Source organism: Dromaius novaehollandiae, chromosome 12 (assembly GCF_036370855.1).
Source record: "Dromaius novaehollandiae isolate bDroNov1 chromosome 12, bDroNov1.hap1, whole genome shotgun sequence".
Classification (NCBI taxonomy): domain Eukaryota; kingdom Metazoa; phylum Chordata; class Aves; order Casuariiformes; family Dromaiidae; genus Dromaius; species Dromaius novaehollandiae.
Genome location: NC_088109.1, coordinates 6027098 through 6046545, shown reverse-complemented (window position 1 = coordinate 6046545; position 19448 = coordinate 6027098). Strand labels below are relative to the sequence as shown.

The 19448-nt window shown below is 44.2% G+C and overlaps 1 protein-coding gene across 14 annotated transcripts in view; it reads right to left on the bottom strand.

The window, feature by feature from the left end:
- The window catches only part of ATP2B2 (ATPase plasma membrane Ca2+ transporting 2), a 304347-nt gene that overhangs the window by 168360 nt on the left and 116539 nt on the right, over nt 1-19448 (bottom strand). For all 14 annotated transcript variants that reach the window (XM_064518822.1, XM_064518823.1, XM_064518825.1 and 11 more), the window contains one exon: nt 10892-11373. In XM_064518822.1, coding sequence (XP_064374892.1) covers nt 10892-11090 — 199 coding nt within the window. In that variant the 5' untranslated portion in view covers nt 11091-11373. The remainder of the gene's footprint in view (nt 1-10891; nt 11374-19448) is intronic.

Below are 19448 nucleotides of genomic sequence, written 5' to 3'. Positions count from 1 at the left end.
GGTGGGATGACAGCTCGCTCCTGCAGCCTGCGGTTGTGATTCCTGCCCTGTGGCTGCGGCAGAGCAGCCCTCACGTTTTCAAGCAGGCAAAGGAGCAGCAGGCATGGTTCGATCAGCGAGGCTTCCTCGGGAACGAGATCAGCACGATGTTCGTACTCTTTTCCTTAACTATTTGGTAAGTTTTCAAAATCTACCTGCAGAGTCCTTCAGCGACAGCAGCTCTGGCCCAGCACCTCAAACGAGACCCAGCCTCCTCGGGCAGCCGCCGCGCTCGCGTGCTCCCGCCGCCCCGGCCGCCCCCCGCCCCCCGACACCGGCCGCCGCCGATAATTCACCTCCACGGCTTCCTCCGCAGCATTATTCCCGCAGCCTGAAAAGCCACTGTTCCGAACCCGTAACTGAGCACCCTGTTCCCCAGGCGGTCTCACACCGCCGCCGCCGCGCGCTGCCCGAGCGGGAGGCGAGGTCGCGCGGTCAGGCCGCCCCGGCCCCGCGCCCGCCCGGCTCGCTGGGCCGAGAAGACAATAGAACAAAGGGAAGGGCCGGGACCGGGACCGGGCCTGCGCCGCCGCGCGCCGTGCGTGGGCACGCCTCAGCGCTCCACTGGCTTTCCACCCTTACACCAGCCTCCGGCGAGGAAATTCGGGCATTTTGCTGGAACGGATAGATCCCAGCTTTGGTCATTCTCTTCACTGCCACTTCACCTCTTCAGTCAATTACCACTCGCTACCAGAAGTGATTTTTGCTGAGGAAAAAAGTTCTCAAAGGGGAAGGCCAAGACGATAGTCTTTAATTACTCCAAGGTTTTCAGATGCTAAAAGTCAACCGCAGGACTAGTACTCAAGCGAAGGAACATACGTTGGCTGTAATACCTACCGCAAGGCTACAGATGTCAAAGTTGATGACTTTTGCTGTCCATGCAACGCTCGTGCCCCTGCTGGCCAAAGGGAAGGATGATGTAATGCAACAACTCTCTACTTTTTTTTCTTTTCTTTTTTTTTTTTTTAATGAATGCAAAAATACCTCAGGGCACAATCACAAAACCGTGGCTCAAAAAGGCATCACTGCCCCTTCCAAATTCACACCCTGTGCACCGGGGCAGGAGGGAAGTGAGGCAGCCCCAGGGAAACTCATGGCACCCCAATTTGCCATTCAAACTCCAGACTGAGGCAACGACTTGAAACTTCTAAAAAAGCTGTGGATAAAGCAGGTTGACTGTACCATGCTTAAGCAAAGAATTAACTCAAGTGACTTGCACAGTGTTTGTCCTAAGAACTAAGAATACAATTGGGTAGTTACACCTTATTTTTACAGTCCTGGAACACTTCCATACACTTGTTTTTCTGTATTACTGCTGAGATGATCCTGAACAACTAGCATCCAGCATCTGAGCAGCTATGCCCTCACGTATGAGGTCAAAGCAAAAGTCTGCTGCAGACAGGGTACCGATTCACCCCATTAAGAAAATTCTCTCATCCTTTTCTAACTACCAGAGGCAACCCTTCTTTCTCAAGCACACCTGTAAAGAAACAGACTATTCCCTGCTTCCTCTCATCTCCAATGCTAATCCCAAAAAAGAGAATCATGACAGCTTTTGAACCATCTACATATGTGGTCCATTCTCCTATCTACGACTCATTTTTTAATCTTTTTGTACCTTACAGGACAACTCCTAAACTGCCCTTGTACTGAAAATGACTGTTCTTCTGGGGGAAATGCTGGGGAGACTGACACAAAATGCAAAGGGAATTATCAGAGCAGCAGCAGAGCCTGTGCAAGCTCAGGTCTTTGAGTCTTTTAACAGCAGTGACTCAGCTCACAATCCACATGGGAAAAGGATATCTGCAGTCCCTAAAAATCTCATATGAAAGCAGAGAGGAAACAAGGGCTAGTAAATGCTATTGTTACAGAAATAGCAGCTATATACACCCAGCTATAGCTATTATACAACAGAAATGCTCTGCAGTTATTATAATCTGTGTTTTTGTTGCCAAGTTCTGGACTGGCAATAAGGATGGGAGATTAAAATGCATTGTTTTAGCTGCCCCAAGGCAAGGACACGGAATGAGATTCCTAACGAACGCTCAGAAAGGAGAATTCTTTCTTTGTGTTTAAAAGAAAGTTACTAAACTGTGTTGCAAGCTCTGTCAGAGTCTGTCCTCTGCTATCAGTGAAAATGGAGTCTCACTCTTTAGGTCAGAGTCGACACCAGTCCTTCAGATGTGTGGGGAGGCCTCCTTCGTCCTCGTTCCTTCCTGGATCTGCAACTGCAAGCATATTTTCTAGGACATCTATGGAGATGCACAAGAAATTTTGGAGACAATGTAGAAGAGCCATCTCTAGAGATACTTGGAAAGCAGGTGGGACAGAAACTAAGACTGCATCCCACAGTGAAGGAGACCAGCACTGAGGAAATGCAGATTTGTTTGTCTTGGAAGCACATTGAGTTAGCTGCCAAAAGTACCTCTTAGGCTTTATTTTCCACTCACCTCACCTTTACAAACAACAAGCATATCAAACACCATCATCCTTTATAAACAACAAGCATATCAAACACCATCATCCTTTTATTCTGAAAAACTTCTGGGAAAACAGATGGGAACAGCAAATTTGGTCCGTCTACGTGTGAAGGGTAGGTAGCAATTGCAAAAGGGAAGCGGGGAACCATCACTACATCTCACACCGCTCTTCTCCCAAGTCTGTTCATATTAATTATAGCCAAAATAAAAGTGATCAGCCTTTCAGGTCTGCTAGCTGCACTTGCAAGGCTACTGAACTTAAACTCGCCTACTGAAAGCCCCTGACTCAGTGACAAGACTTTCAAACACTTCTATCTAAATATTCTTTCCTCTTTGGACGTTTACCAGGATTCTCCCTCATGAAAAAAACATATATTCGATGCTGAGTAAACTTCAGGGACTGCAAGAAACAGCACGGCATCATCTAGCTAACTCTGCAGGTAATCCTTACAAATACAGTATTAGCAAAGTTTCCCAATTCCCATGGCTCAGCTGGAAGCCCCGCTGCTGCCAACAGCGACAGCTGACAAAAAGGTTTGGGAGTTTGTAATATAGATGGAGGCAATTATTTCATCTTTAAATTTTTCGCTGGCAAAAGGAGCATTTTTTGCACCCCGTTAAGTGTCAGCTGAGACAGCTACTTAAGGACTGAGCTCTTGTCTTCCCTCTGAAAGGGCCAACCGCAAAAAAAGAAAACCACTACATGTCAACCGCTTGCTTCCTTCAGGCACTGCCAAAACAGGGCAAGAAAATCCCCTCCAGTCTCTCTGATATACTGCAAAGACAAAGCTTAATTTCATCAAGGGCAGACTGGCTACATCGATTGGATTATTCATTTCATATAATGGACTTTCCTTTCTTCCTGCTTTCTCAAAACAGGAACAAAATGAAGACAAATCAGGTCTCACTCGGGGCTGACACACTATGTGTATTTATGGATTTCAAAGCTCTGCAGTACCGAAGCAGCAAAGCATTCACTACAGCTCCTTTTTTTCTCTGCAATACTGTCACGCTTGCACAGGCTACGCAGGGGATGTTTATGCTTTGCAAAGCAAAGGCTGCAGCGGAGCTCAGCTGCAGCTCTACAGCTCTCTCCTCCCTCGTGGTTTTTTTACCATTACTGATAAAAAGCACAGCTTTGCCTTTACCAGCACCGTGGCTGCTTTGATACATATGCATGCAAGCCAACATAACAGAGTACCTTTTTGATCCTCCAAGCAAAGGACTAATCGCCTTTTTCTAAGGGAGCACCACTAACGCAATCCTGCTTTGCAATCTAGACAACTGACGTAACTGCCAGTCTGTGAATCCTAAAAATTATTCCATCATTATGCACACTCTCAAAATCAAGTTAAAGATCTGGCCCCATTTTCTTCCCCACACAATACCTGAGCTACTTATGCCAACAAGGTCAAATCAGTATTTCTAAGACTTGGACCAGACATTTGTCACCTACGCTGTATAGTGACGTCTTTCTATCATTATTATTTTCTAGAAAGCGAGTGACACGCTGTATTGCATCACCACGCTTAGATCAAGGAGAAACCTTCGGCACAGCTCGCTGCGGGGAAAGTCAGCCTACGGCAGCCTCTCTACGGAGAGGCAAGGACGGACCTAGGCTTGCCGGGCCAGGCTCTCCCTAAGATTACGCCTTACAATACACCGCGTAGTTGTAATTGAGCTAATTACAATCTCCAAACATCCAGACCTGTGCAAAACGGCTGCATAACATTACACCGGCGTATTACTCAGTTCACCTCAGTCTCGGGCGCAACGGCGGAGCGTTTGTCCGAGCCAGCACGTGCCGTCTGCACACCGCGCCGGCGCAGAGCGCAGGGAACGCGGCTCGCGCGAAGACTGCTCCCTTTCTGAGAGCCTTGCACCTGCTGAAGCAAGATCATCACCGAGAGGAAGACGACCTCCTGGGCGAGCACATAAATAAATTAGCACTGGCCTCAGAAAGTCTCTGGTGCTGCCTAATATAACAGGCACAAGACGTTCGCTTGCTTTCTTCCTTTCCTAAACTTATTTTAAAGCAGCACCGGGTTTACACAGGGATGCCTTCTGCAAGCAATTCTGCAGTCCCAAAGGAGCAGGTGATCTGGCTTACGTTTATTTTAAAAGCTGCACGGGGAAAATGCATCGTGCAATATTTCTTTAGTTTTCTACAACTAAATGAACAAAGGCCCAAGTAAATCAGCCAGGGGCACGACATGCCAAAAAACAGAAACAAAACGAGCAACAAAATTGTACTTATCACTCAGAAAAATCTAAGCCATTCACTCGAGATGCTGGTGTTTGGGTAACCTTTGGAAGAATGCTTGCTGTTCCTCTGCACAAACAATGGAAACACTAGATAAGGAAAAAAAACACAGCTGCCAAGAATGCTCCATGCACTAATCCAATCATTAGAAACGCAGATATTATTTTATGAATACATCAACACAGTGCCTACAGCAGCGCAATCGTTTGATCGACCCCTCGCTCTCCGCGGCTCCCAGGGCAGCACGGCGCAGGCATCGCCGAACCGGTGCTGCTCTGCTCCTCTTCACGGCGCCGCGCTGCTGCACCAGGCCAAACACAGAAACGTTAACAGCCAACCCCAACCCAGGTAAAGCCAAGCATCAGAAATTCAGCAGGCACGTGATGCAGGGCTTCGGGACAGTACTGCGTGCCGTGCAAACCTCCCTGCCCCACGTGAGCCACCCAGGTGCAACCATCTCGCCTAGACGTCCCCCACCGCCCACCCGCCCGAAAGCTCTGCTGTGACAGCGGTGCTTCACACGGACGCGGGTCAGGCCCAGCATCGCCCCACTGCGCAGGGGGCAAAGAGCCAGACGGACGCTCACCGCCCGAGGACACCTGCGGGGGCCGGGCAGGCAGGAGGGCGCCAGGACGGGAGGACCTGCGCCACCCAGGGCCCCTTCCACGCAGGACCTTTCCCACCTGTGCCCCGGGGCAAAGGCAGCCCTAGCCCTGTGGTACCCGCCAGGGACGCGACTACGGCAACCATCACCTTAAGTTGCATGCGAGCGAAAAAGGATGCGTTGGGAAAGGGAGCAGGGGACCCGTGGAGGCACCAGCAGTGACAGCGACGAGGGCTCCCCGCAGCGAAGGCAGGTTTTTCCTTGTTGGAAACGCTCCTTCCATGTGCAGAGAACATGTACAAATAAGGAGGAGAGGAGCGCTGCGAGGCTGGCGCCTGGCCTGGGCGCCCTGGCAAACCGGCCTGAAGTTGTGTTTTGACACCACAAATAAAGGCAGGGAATCAGCCCCGAGATCCTGAAAGAGGATGAGCACCACTTCTTCTGCAGCGTTTCTGAGATGCTGCTCTGAAGATTTCCAGGCCCTTCAGTTCAGCCTCACTTCCAAGTGGCTAAAATTTATTTTAGGAGAACCAGCAAAACAGCCTTTCAAAAAAATGAATCTCATGAACAGAACAGTATTTATTCTAACCTTGAATGTAAGATAATTTAAGATCATCTTGAATTTATACCTAATCATGCAAAAAACACCGAATATTTATGGCAGCCTTAGACAACTAACTTTAGCTTATTATTAATTTCTTTGCTTTCATAATCTATTTTGGATGGTTTGTGGTTTTACAGATGTCAGTCTCTAACAATCTGCAATTATTTCCTTGTGCTACGCACCAGTTAATGAAAGACAGTCCTTGTACCTTCTCAGCTTCCCCTCAATAAATACTTCCTTATATTAAAAAAAAGTCAATCCTCTATCAATCCTGTTGCATCTATCTTAATCTCTTCTTATGTCACCTTCAGTTTTTCTTAATTTTTGATAGGCTTTTCCTACGAATTTGTCTTTTCATACAGCATCTTTTGGAAATATTTTATACCTATATTTGCCTGAATCCAGTATCTATCATTCATTCCTCTCACAATTTTTTTGCATCTCTGTAGCTCGATTAAAATAATTATATTTGAACAACTCGGTGGTGCACCTAGCTGAAATTCATAAGTACTAGCAAGACCAGCTTCCAAATCAAAATACTAAATTATTAACAGCATATTTATATGGACGCAGACTGCAGGACCCTCACTGTTTCGATGGCATAAAGTTATATTCTGTTTTCAGCATTACCTGGAATTCTTTATTTTTTGGCGGTACTAAAAAGCAACCAGACTATTTTGTTATACTCTCAGTCTTTCTTCATTGTTTGCCTCCCAGTTAAAATCATAACAGGCTTTTTAACTTTATAATAGAGAAAAATACACATACCTACTGTTGCCTTAATCGATACTCGGTCCCTGTCTCCTGCATAACAAACAGGCACTGAGAAGAGAGGGAGGAAATAATCCTATGCCTATCTTAACTGGGGACACTTATGACAATAAAAAGTCAGCTTCTAGGCTAGAAATATTGTCATGTAACTACTATTAGATACTTGCTTCTTGCTTTTTACAGTGTCCTAAAAGAACTATAGCTAAAAACCAGGCAAACTTGCATTTTGCTTATTAAAACTAGATTAAAACTGGCTCAAATCGCCGTCTTGCACCTGAAACGCTCTCACACGCCTCCAGCCCATTTCTAGAAACTCACGTATCTGGTAATTACTTAACACTGACACAAAAACATCTCCTACGCCGCTATGACGTTATCACCAAAATATAACATCTTTTGGAGCTGCTGTTTCAGGCATGATAGGACATAAAGCAGCAGCATTATAGACAGCTTTGCTTCTCATACACATTTGAAATTACTGCATCTAAGTGTTTTAACCAAGACATCATGGAAGTTAATTCACTAATTAACTCTTAAAAGCAATACGGATTATTGTGATAGGAAGGGCATGTAGATGAATACCTTGCTGTAAACTGGTGTATACTACGTAGAGCTGTGGATAAAATACCGTTCAGCATTCATTTCAGGAAAGAGCGCGTCTCCAGCCTCATTTGGTATTCCTCCAACGAGCTCCTCACATTTTACCAGCCGCCCTTCGTAAGGTATCGCGGCCGCCCAGGCGGCCTGGGGGACTCGGATTCCGCGGAACAGGATACGGCCGCGGCCCGGCTCTGCCCGGCGGTGCATCAACGCTGCCTCGCAGGCAGCAGCGCGACGGACATCTAGATCCCGCTCATCTTCCCCATTGCTAGATTAATGAAACGGAAACTAATCTGAATAAAAATATTTTAAAATAAAACTCCAGGAGGCACAAACTTGTATTTTTTCCCATATAAAGTATTTCCATAGGCTTTTGGGCGGTTGTTTTTAGAAGCGCTTAAGGGGTAGCTTTTCTGTATAACATAATGACTTTAACGCAGAAAATCTTGTAGCCTTAACTGAGATCTGGGGTCCACCCTGCATCTATAGTTAGAAAAGAGATCAAAGCACACTTAAAGAAAGGACTGGATACTTGCAATCCATCCTAACGCTACGAATTCACTCAGCACGCAAATGTTATCCTCCTCGGCGGCCGCCAGACTTCTGAGGCTCCTCGCCGAACCACTGCGGGAACGCAGGTGTTTCAGAAAACACTGGCAAGTGCTGATACCTGCACAACAGTGTAAATAACCTTTGGGTTTTACATAAAATGGGTTAACTGAACACATCCAAGGCCCCCAAAACAGAGCCTCAGAAAAGCACTTTCCATATAAGTGATTGCTTCTACTAGCCCATAGGCAGTGCATCAAATATTAACATGGGAAATGAATTGCTGAGTACACTCTCAGCTGATTACTACTACTTATTTCCTAAAGACTGAGCGAGCCACTAAACTCGGATTAGACCACACTTTACCAAACTGAAATGTAATTCGAGGGCCACGTCTGACAGAACCTGCTCTTTCACACATAGCCACCCAGGACTCTTCCCAGCGGGACTTTCTGAAGACTTACTGAAAGAGGTGCCCAAGGTAATGCTCATCCTGTTAATAAACCCACGAAAAATCTGCAGCATCCAGAACAGTAAGAAATTGTGGAAGCTCGCTTAACGGTGCTTCTCCGAAACAACAGTCTGGCTGGAAAAGTGATTTTCAGGCACAGTTGCGAATTACAGGATTCCATGAAGATATGCTGTGGGGAACCCAGGGTTTGCTGCTCATGACAAAAATTAAAGGCCATGGGAGTGGTCAATCAATAATTTAGCTGTAAACCATATCTGCTAGATGTTAAAATGCCTCATTCATACAAGAAACTCCATTTTAATTATTTTCTCCCTCTCAGAATAAAGTCCTGTCCTGGAATATAAAATCTTCCCTGCATCATGACTTCCTTCATTGTGGTTAGACAGAAGAAAAACAATGGCTAGGGACATAGGTCTGGACATATGCTTGTATTTGACGTAAGCTTCTAATGTTTTCTATTAAATTCTAACAGATAATTTCCCTAAAATGAGAATTTCTAGAGTCTGACATATTTCAGAAAAACTTCCTCCTAAAAGTAGTTTACCAAGCAAAACAACTAAAAATAAGATCAAAACTTAGTGCAACTGGGAATTCCTATTACATGAACTAATTTAAAATTAAAACACAGCAGAGTCTTCCAAGGCTATGCTGATTGCCATTTGAAGCTGGCAGGTTTTTCCTTAATGCACAAGTGATTAAGTGCACGTAAGGCCTAGGAAAGTTACCTTATCTGAAGTATCAGATATAGATTACTGCTGGAGTCAGCATGCCACACTAGTTGGATCCATACAGTCTGTTCTGATATGAGGAATTAAGTTTCCCTGATGTCACGTATCGAACAGATAATGCAATTAGCATCTCCTTTGAAGTTCCCGTTGAGCAGGTAGCCACCAGAACAAGTTGGCAGAACTTCACTGCAGTCGCCGAACTGCTCTTGGCTCACTCGGACTGAGGCTTGGTCCACAGCACCGTACACGGTGCTGAATCCCTTGTGAGGCCTTTATAAATTAAAATTTATTCTACCATGTAGACGTACAGATCCTACAGTTTCTATATGGAATTTCCCAGACACATCACGGATACATCAGAACAAGTGCATGTCCTCTGAAGAGTGGATTGTCTTACATGCAACAGCCACTAGACCACTCTGAGTGGAGGCACCTCTGGAAATCCCAGACAAGGGGCAGGATCGCTTCTTTCTTCCTCACCCCCTCCCACTGGGCACAATTTCTGGGTAGAACAAGAGGTCCTGTCTGAGGAATCAGATATTTGGCAAGACTACAAAAAGGGAGAGATCTATTACAAAATGTTCCACTTGTCACTGATTACTCTGGACTACAAGATAGCGCATGAAGGCTGAAGTACTATTGAACTTTGTTGCCCATTTTATTACTAAATATGCTTAATAATCTTTTGCTGAAAAGGTACCATTGACAGTTTTATAGTTCCGACTGATTAAGCAATTCTGAGACTGCATAAGATTAAGGGCAAGGCCATAAAGAATTTACACGAAAACTAGGCATTTAGAGCTGCTCCTTTGGGACACGTCAGCTAGCGTGATTTATAATGTCACACTGTGTGACATTATGATTGACATGTTTATGATTAAACCAACAATTCAGGACTTTCAGGCATTTAAACAAAGGAGGTAACTAAATGATTAATTTAAAAAAGGAGAAAATGAAACAAAGTAACACTGCTATCTTCTTGGAAAAAAAAAAACTTAACATGAACATCCTAGCTGCTTTACAAAACAAATATTATACATTCACAGACTGTATGATTTCTAAAAGTGTTAATATTCCTTGGAGACAAAAATACAGTCATGATGTCTGAAAACTAGATTAACGATTGCTGGTCAGGTAAAGGACTCCAAAGACACTTGTGAGAATAGATATTGAAAAGTTATGATTGGTATACGTAAACACAAGAAAGTGCAGAGTGAAATTATAAATACAAAAGAAGCCCAACCAACTAAAATATAGATACAATCAAACATTAATAACTTAAGCAAAATTATCTATAGCAATGAAGTTAGTCAAGATTAGTAACCAGGAAATATATATACTACATATGGGTCTACTGAGACACATAATGTGTATCTTGAAATTTCATTTCATATCTTTGAGCTGTCTAAATACCTAAAATTTCTTCTGAAGAAACTATTCTGTATCTTCTTACTCCCAAAAGCATGTATAAGCTAAAACTTCTTTAGAATGCCATAAATGCAGTGATGTTTTTTTTGACTTCCTTTCAAAGAAGGACTAACGCATTTTAAAGAAGAATCACGCTAGCTTTAGCGAAAGCTAGACAAATGGGTGACTAGTTTCATCTTTTTTCTCCGAAGGCTTTTTCGTTTGTTTTGTCATTGCTGGGAATAACGGCAGCATTTTGAGAATTCTGTTCAGGTCTGAAACGAAACCTCTCTCCCTCCTCCACCGTTCACGCTATCTGGAGAGCACGAACGCAAAATCCCCTGATTCAACTGAAGGAAGGGAAAAACGCTTACCTTCTGTTGGTGATGTCTTCAGATGTCTGCAGAGCCCCTCTGTTTCCCCATATGTCTCTTTAATTTTTACTACTGCCTCTGTTCCTCGCAGTTCCATGAGGGAGCGCAGTTCTTGCAGCGTGCACCCAAACTCTCCTGCATGGTTGGCCTCATTTCTTTGGTTCTTGGAATAAAAATCGCTGTTTGTCATGTCACCCATTGTTGCCGATTATATTGCTCCACTCTTTATAGTTGATACGATCTTAAAACTGTTTAAAAATTGAAGGAAAGAAATCTCAAATTCCAACCTAAGAATTTAAAAAGAATCCAGTTTGTCCAGCAGGCGAAGCGGAGAACGCCTCCGACGTGCGAGGGGTCCCTGACTGAGTGGCGGCTCGCCGAAGGGCTGCTTTCAAGGCTGCAGACCGGCTCCGCTCCATTCACTGCTTCCCATTATGCTGCTCCAAGCCGTGGAATCTACATGGTCATTGCTTCCTGCGGACCTTTGGGAGCAAACACAGAGCACGCGTTACAGCAGAGAACAGCAACACCCTACAGAGAAGATTTCAAATTCATCCTCGGTACCATCGCAATTCGATTTTTCGTTTACGAAAAGCTGGGCAGAAACACAGTGCAGATGCACCATAAAATGCTGCAGGTAGTCAGAGCTACCACCAAAGGCAAGGATACCCCTACCTCTGTCACACATAAAGCTCTCTCCAGCTAAAGCACCAACAGCAGTGTTGCTCACTTTATTCAAGTCCCAAGAGCACCCGCTAAATGAGATGGCTCATGAATATTAATAAGTAAGCCATTAGTCCAGCATCCTAGATGAACCTCCAGCATGTGCTCTGGTTCATACAGCCACATCAATCTTTCATCTGACAGGAACAAAAACCCTCATAAAGACTGCAAAGTAGCAAAAATTAATTAAACTCTACTACTTTGTAATACTCTAATCCATTTTAAAACCTATTCTTCAGTGCAAGGAAAGTAGAACTGGTGGAAAAACTAGAAACAACCATTACAAATTCAGAATACATTTAAATATATTAAATTTTGCAGCTTGCCTTCTACAAAAGTAAACAATCCCCAGAAAAGAGATAAAATACTGCAGGGTCTTGGTCTGAACGAGAGCCGGTAGCTGGCTCTCCTTCAGCACGACCCGCTCGCTGAGGCCGGCAGGTTTGGTAGCCGGGCTCAACAGCTACCCAACGTTCAAGCGTGAAAGTGCACACACGTGTACACGTACGTACACGTACACACACACACACAGTGTTCAATATGTGCAGCGTTGAACAAGGCACATTCGGACCATCTGGGAGGCAGTGGATTACTTGCTAAAGCCAGCCTTTAAAAGCTGCTTCCCCTTCCCATGTTCTAATGAAGTTGGTTTAAATACTGCTGAAACCAGCTATATACTTGACACAGAGTTTTAACAGAGATTAAAGGTTTCTTTTTTGCCTCAGGCGGGTTAGTGCCTGAGCACTGTCTAATATGAATAGCTTTTTGTGATAAAAAAGATTTTCAAAAGACCACACTACCAGCCTGGTGGTCATCAGACTGATGACCCTGTCGTGGCCAAAGTGCCTATTTTGAACTTTACAGAGCATATACAGAGTGGAAATGAGCACACACGTAAAGGACATAAAAAGGATCCCAAAGTATTTCAAGCTCCAATTTTACATTTGTGCAACAATTGCAACCTTCTGCCCACATATAGTTAACATAACACATGGGCTTGGTATTTTCACTGAACAAACTGCATTGCCCTGTGAAAGAGAGACCAAGCCCATTGGATTCATTGGTTCCTCTTTGCCTAAAGTCACATTATCTTCTTTAATTGAGCAAAGTGTATTAGCCAGCTCCAGACAAACCGAACCTCTACCAGCCCTCTCACTTACGGATAACAGTACAATATTCCTTCGATTGTTATGAAAAGCAAAAAATGAAAGTACAGAAGTTTCACTAAGGTATTACAGAATGCAGTTAAAAAGTCAAGTGCTACGTGCTTCTTCCACCCATCCCATTTACTGCCAAATATTCCAGTCTTAAGAACTTCTGCCAACCTTGCTTTCACATGTTACTTTTCAAGTTTTCAAAAAAAACAAGATTTCAGCACAAAATGTGGCTTACAATAACCAACAGAGAGAAGCAGTAATAAAGAGGGGCTTTATTTGTCAATAGCCAAGGAGGAGATATCCCGCGCTATCAGCAACACTGCACTGTCCATGCTTGCATGCTGGACAGAGCTTGCAGCATCAACGCATTTCAAGATAATTCCCTGCACACAGCATGTGGAAAAAGCCTTATTTAGTTATTGCTTCATCTGCTTTTAAACAGGATGGATCATTAGTCTGCATAAAAATGAGATTAGCCTGTAGCATTATTATGGGAAGGATTAAAAAAGAAAAGTCACAAATGTCTGTAAAACAGACTTCATCCCAAGCAGTACCGAATCGCCACACTCTCCACTGATGGCATGACCCCCTCCCGCCTTTCCCAAAATCAGCATTTCAGATTCTTCCTGTTCTCATTTGTGATGAGGCTGCCAATAGCAACTTATTGAAAAGCAAATTTAGATTTGATCAGAAAAAAGAATACCCAGACAAATGTTATGAAAAAACAAGGCATCAATAACAGCAAAGAATAAATAACATGACAGACTGCTATTTACTTGCGGAGGGTAGGGGAAAATCTGTTCCTAGGATTTGTACACATAAAGATCACAAACATCGGATATCTAGAACAGCCATAATGTTCAAAAAACAAAGAAAAAGCATGACGTTCTCCTAACAGAATTTAAAGGGCTTTGCTGCTCCTGTTTTTTTTTTAAATCCTCCTCTAATAAATTCCTATAACTGCTCCATAAAACCACAGTAAAGTGACAATTATTCATTTCTTCTCACGAGAACCCACTACCAATTGCATTAGTGGTGCGAAGGATGCCAAACTCAGTGTCAGCGATGTCATTTGCGTGACTTTTCTCGGTGGGATGTTACCGTGTCCACCGCTCTCAAGCAAAGCATCCCCTTTGACTCACCGCGCCATCGCTGTCTATGCTTTCTTCTATTCTTAGAAACTCCGCTTGTCATTCGTCAGCCCCAGCAAGCCAGTAATGCTGCTTTTTAGCAGGGGATTGAGTCATTTGCCTGCTTAATTTTTTATTTCACCTCCAATTAAATATTAATCAATAAACAACTCATATGAAGGTTGTGCTTCCTTCAGTACTTTAAAAACAAATCTCTGAGCTCGCGCTATTCATGATTCACCTAATATTACGACACCAGGGAAACACTGTCTCACGTTTTGAAAGGCAGAGGGTAAAATATAAAAAGCACAAAGCATGACTAACATTATTCACTGATGATGTACCTCTCTAATCCTGTGGAACAAGATATGCAGGCTTCATTCGATCCTTGAATCTCTTTTATGAAAAGCCCAGGAACCTTGCCAGAGCGCCTACCAGGTTAACGTGACTGACACATGACCACCTCACGCTTACAGAGTGGGTAGCATTTCTTCAACAAAAGCTGAGAAATAAAAAACTTGTGATTGGGATACGGCAGTGTCTCTCCATCAGTGGAGCTACAGGGTTTGCAGCTCCGGTATAGACCAAACGACTGGAAGCAGATGAAATTCAGGATCTCCTCGGCAGGAAATCCAAGCACAGCACCAAGCTCAGGTGCGGATTCTTGTTTGCCGGGTACCAAGAAATGCTAATCATAAAAATATTTACATTCAGGTGATACCTCCACATTTGCAATCAAAATGAACTCTTCAACATTATTCAGGAATAACGTCACTCAAAACACCCCACTGATCTGACTCTCTTCACGCTGACAGGGAGAATCTACGTAACTCATTCACAGAAGGATACCCACTGTTATTGGAAACCAATCCCACCGCTGACGTCTAAGCCACCCGGGGAATGTCAGCTCCAGCAGCACAATGTGGGCAAAGCTGAGCAAGCTGCACCTTTTAGTAGCAGCCGCTTCATGGCACCGGAGGTGGAAAGCGGCCAGGGAGCTCAAGGGCTTCTTCCTGCGGCCTTCAGTGGAGCCCCGGCTCCCTTTGGGGCCTCCACACCAAAACTTCTCCACCTTTTTAACTCCAGGACCACTCAGTCTCTTAATTCCAAGGACCATCACCTACAGTGTGCTACGTTGGTTTTAATCTCGAGCGAGGTGCCTCGCAGGTCGCAAACACCCCATCGTCGACGCCGCTCCAGCACATGACCGTTTCCTCCTCAGCTGCACAAATTTTGTCTCACGTTTTCTCACACCATACTCAGTGGCAACGATTTGTAGGCAAATCAATCCTCCGCAGACAAATTCAGCAAAAGAGAAACAAAAACCTCCAGTCACTGGAAAACCTGGTTTCACACACTTAAAGTTACATTCTTCTTCCAGACAAAGACAATTGCTTTTGTCAGGCACAAACGCTCATTTCTTTGTATTTAGTCTGACTAATGCTTCTGAAACAAGCTTTAGGAACAAGAAATTTCGACAAGAACTTTCCGAAAGTGCAGTTTCAAAGCAGCATACACTGGAAAAAACAAGAAAATTGTTTCGAGCCTGTTCGAGCAGCCCACCTAGCTTCACTTCAGGCAGCAAAAAACTTTGCATACCAGCAGACTTGAGTAAAATACTATTCTTATTTTTCTCATTAAGGAGTCAAAATGTAAGACTTCATCTTGGTCTGGGATTTTGTTTTTCAAATATGTCATATGTTTTCTGTGGTACAAATGCACTGCAAACTAGAACGTTCCCAGAGTGGCCGTCTCGGGAAACAGGCTCCCGTTCCTGTAGCACCTGCACCAAATATTCTTCATCTTCTAGCTGCTTAAAGGAAATGCATGCCAATTAAAACAGAAGCAATTTGGACGAGCTGACTGCAGGCCTGCAGGGAAAACTATTCTTTGATTTCCCTAATCAGGAAAAGTCTCATCCTGGAAGCTTGTAAATATTTTCCCAATGTATTAGAATGATTTCTAAATAGATGTCATCACCAAATCTTCTGATATCCGATTTCTTTTGCACTTCCATTGGCATAAAAATCAGTAATGAAGTAACAAACCAGCCCTTCAATTCCACCAGATAAGAATTACAAAATTTGGATTTCACAGTCCTTACAGGTCTGAACAAACAATGAACGCCTGCTGACGCCCAAACTTGGGGATTTACTAATGAATTGGCTGTGTGCTCTAAATTGGTTTCTAAGATGACAGTGACTGTGATCTCAAAACGGGAGGATGAAGGAATCACCTGCCCTTGCAGGAGGAAGGATTAAAACTAATCACTTCTTAGTGGATGGGCAGAGCAGTGGCACGGGCAGAGATCACCAAAGCCCAGCTGCTACTGACTCTTGCAGCTGCGAAGGCGGCACGCAGATCTGGTTCCCCCGAACTACGCTCCCCGACGTCTGGGACGAGGCGTTCCCCCCGCCGGGCTCAGCACTACGGCCCCGGGCTGCCCGCGGAGAGGAGGTGCGAACGCCCCGGGCCACCGACGGGGAGGAGAGCGCTGCAAGCGTCACGCCTCTCCACTCCAGTGGGGACATCACGCCTCGATGGGACACCAGGACGAGAAGTGGATTTAAGGGACTCAAACAAAGTTGTGGCCCAGCTGCATCTTCTTCTCTTACAACTTCTTGTTGCTCCCGTTGTCAAAGAAAAAAATGTTTATTTACTTGTGAACGTGATCGTTGCAGTCCAGAACAATACGTGGGCTGTCCGTCCCAGCAGCCAATGAAGCTAATCGTGAGCACCCAGAAACACCCAGGCTCACACTCTCCTCTCAAAACATATCCTGGCTTTGAAGCTCGATTATCAGGAACGCACGAGATGCAGAAGCACCTAAGCACTAGCACTATCTCAATAAAAGTGGGTTGGCACCTTCACAAGCCTGAAATTCTTGTATAACAGCAGGAAGCTGAGAGTAGATCAAGAAAGAGGAATTGAACTTTGTAGGTAAGTGTTGTCTGAAAATGTTCCTGACTTCATCTCTACATAATGCAACTTAAAATTCATTTTTTTAAAAAAATTCATTCATGATGGGTATAAAGCAGTGACAGACATTTGTACTTTCCATCTACAAAAACTTGCCATCTTTTTTATGATGCTTCATTTCTTTCTTGTTCTAAGACAGAAATGTATTTCTTGTGCCAATATGCAGTAAAGAGGATAAATTAGGACATCATTTTAAAAAGATTACAAAATAGGAACTTTTTTCTTTTTTTATCCCAGGCAACTCTCTGACAAATATATTTATAAATCCTAAAGTGACAATTGTTCCAGTCCTTTCAGTATGAATCAATGCCTCCAGTCAGCTTGCATTTCTTGTACCAGTTTTGCTACCAGGTAGGAGAAAGAAAAATGGTTTCAAATCTTCTATAAGATACTGCTGATTATTTCAAGAAAAAAAACCATTGTTACAAAATAAATATTTAATGTGGCACAAAATATCTGTGATTTCAGTTATGCACTAAGCCTGTTTACTTGGGAACTCTGCCAAGCAGAATCGAGCGGTCACAGACTTATCAAAATATTTTTTTTGTGCTGCACCACTATATTAAGGGAAAGTTAAAACAACTGTGAAATAGAACTACCTGCGACGCTCTGTTACAGCACACAGGCATTCAAGCCTCAGTCTGATGTGAAGTCTGTCCCCCCACCGCTACGCACGTAAGCAGTCCCAGCAAAGCCAAAGGCACTGCTGACGGGATCAACCACGGTGCGACGGGAATCAGTTCAGTGCCCGCGAAGCCAGTGAAGCGGCTCCGTCGCTGACTTCTGGGCGCCCGGATCAGGCCTGCGGATGAACTCCTCGGCTTCGCTGAGGGCAGAATTTCACTCTCTGTGAACGCTGCTAGGAGAAGGGCTGCTAGCAAGGAACCGAACCACGTCCATCGCCCTCCACCGCTGCGCACCGGCCTGAGCTGCAGCACAGCCACGGCTTTGCTGGGCGACACCATCGGGGTCTGCTGGCTCCGGGCAGGCCTGCGCGGGGTCACGGCACCGACGGCGTGCGCCAAACCGGGACGGAGCCCCGCACATCAACAGAAGCGCTGCCCCCGGAAAAGTGGTTTCCTACGCAAAGGGGTTTCCTAGCACAATCTGTACTGACTACAAGTTTTAAGACCCTTCTCTCATTTCTTACTAGTACTAACTGGAATTTATTTTGTTTTGCTTTCAGTGATAAAATGAAAGGTTATTTTCCATTAGCTACTTACTCTCCCAAGCCTCTAATTGCAAAGCAGTTACTGAGTTTCTCTTATTCACTGCCGTCCTACACAATGCACATTCCTACTCTTTGGAGTTGTATATTTGGCACTGAACAAAGACCCATTCCATATTGCTATAAGCTTTAGAAAATTCATGTTTTCATGTATAGCTGCACTGATTTTGTACAGAGACTAACACGGCGCAGTTGTTCCAAGGAAGGCTGACTTCCAAAGTATGTTATCAGTCTAATCTAAAACACAGCAGGAAAAAAAGCTAAGGATATTCAGACTGTTATTAAATTAATAGACTTGAAAAAAAAATCAAAGTCAAATGCCCTGAAAACAATGGCTGATCAGCACACGAACATGCCCCAGCACAGAGCCAGCACCCAGCAGGGCTTATTCCAGCCGTCACAGAGTTTAAGGCAACAAAAAGCCTTCGGACCTTCACGCCTCAGTGGGGAACCCAGAAAGGACATCTTATCTGGGTGGCATCTGGACAGCAGTGGGGTGGAGAGAGATGCTGATCGGGTGCAGCCTCAGCAGCAGCATCTCCATGATGAAATCTTTTAAAATTTCTTCCCTGGGCAGAGGAACAAGGGTGGAACGAAGCCTCCGAGTAGCTTCAGCCGTCAGTTTCTGGAGGATGAAGTTGGTTAGGACGAACACTGTAACCTGCCTGCTCTTATGCCACGTATTGGAGTTAGTGCTCTGCTCCCAGGTCAGCAGAACAAACTGGAAATAGCATGAGAAAGGTAAAGTTGTGACAATACTTATCAAAATTTCCATCTAACTCTCTACTCCACTTTTTGTTCTATTAACCTTGCCATGGATTTTTGGAGTTACCAAGCTGTTTGTGATTTTTTTCAACACATTTTCATCAAGCAAAGGTTTTTGCAACCTAGAAACACCCTTACTTTTTATAATTTCAATGAAAAATTGAAGAGAAAACTAAATCAGCAAAACAATGAAACCAGACTATGACAAAAAGTCAAGGAGCTGGTTGCCTCAGATCGTTCGCCTGCTGTAATTACCAGTAATAAAATGTGAGCAGGATCAAGCCATTCCCCAGCAGTTATTTAGAGCACTGTCTTTCATTATTCATTTATTTCTCCTCTCCTTTATTTTCTGACAAAAATGAATGTTGTGCTGTAGCCCATCATGGTACCAAACCAGAAAACAAGGACAAAAAACCCTATAGAAAAAAGTCTGTAGTCACCAGAACCCACTACAGATTTTTCCCTTTTTTCCTAGCCTCCTTAAAAGCAAGTTATGGAAACCTAACCACTGGTGTCACACTAAAAAGACTGCACTCTGAGAAAACTCCTTTGTCCTCTGTTTGTACATTTTACAT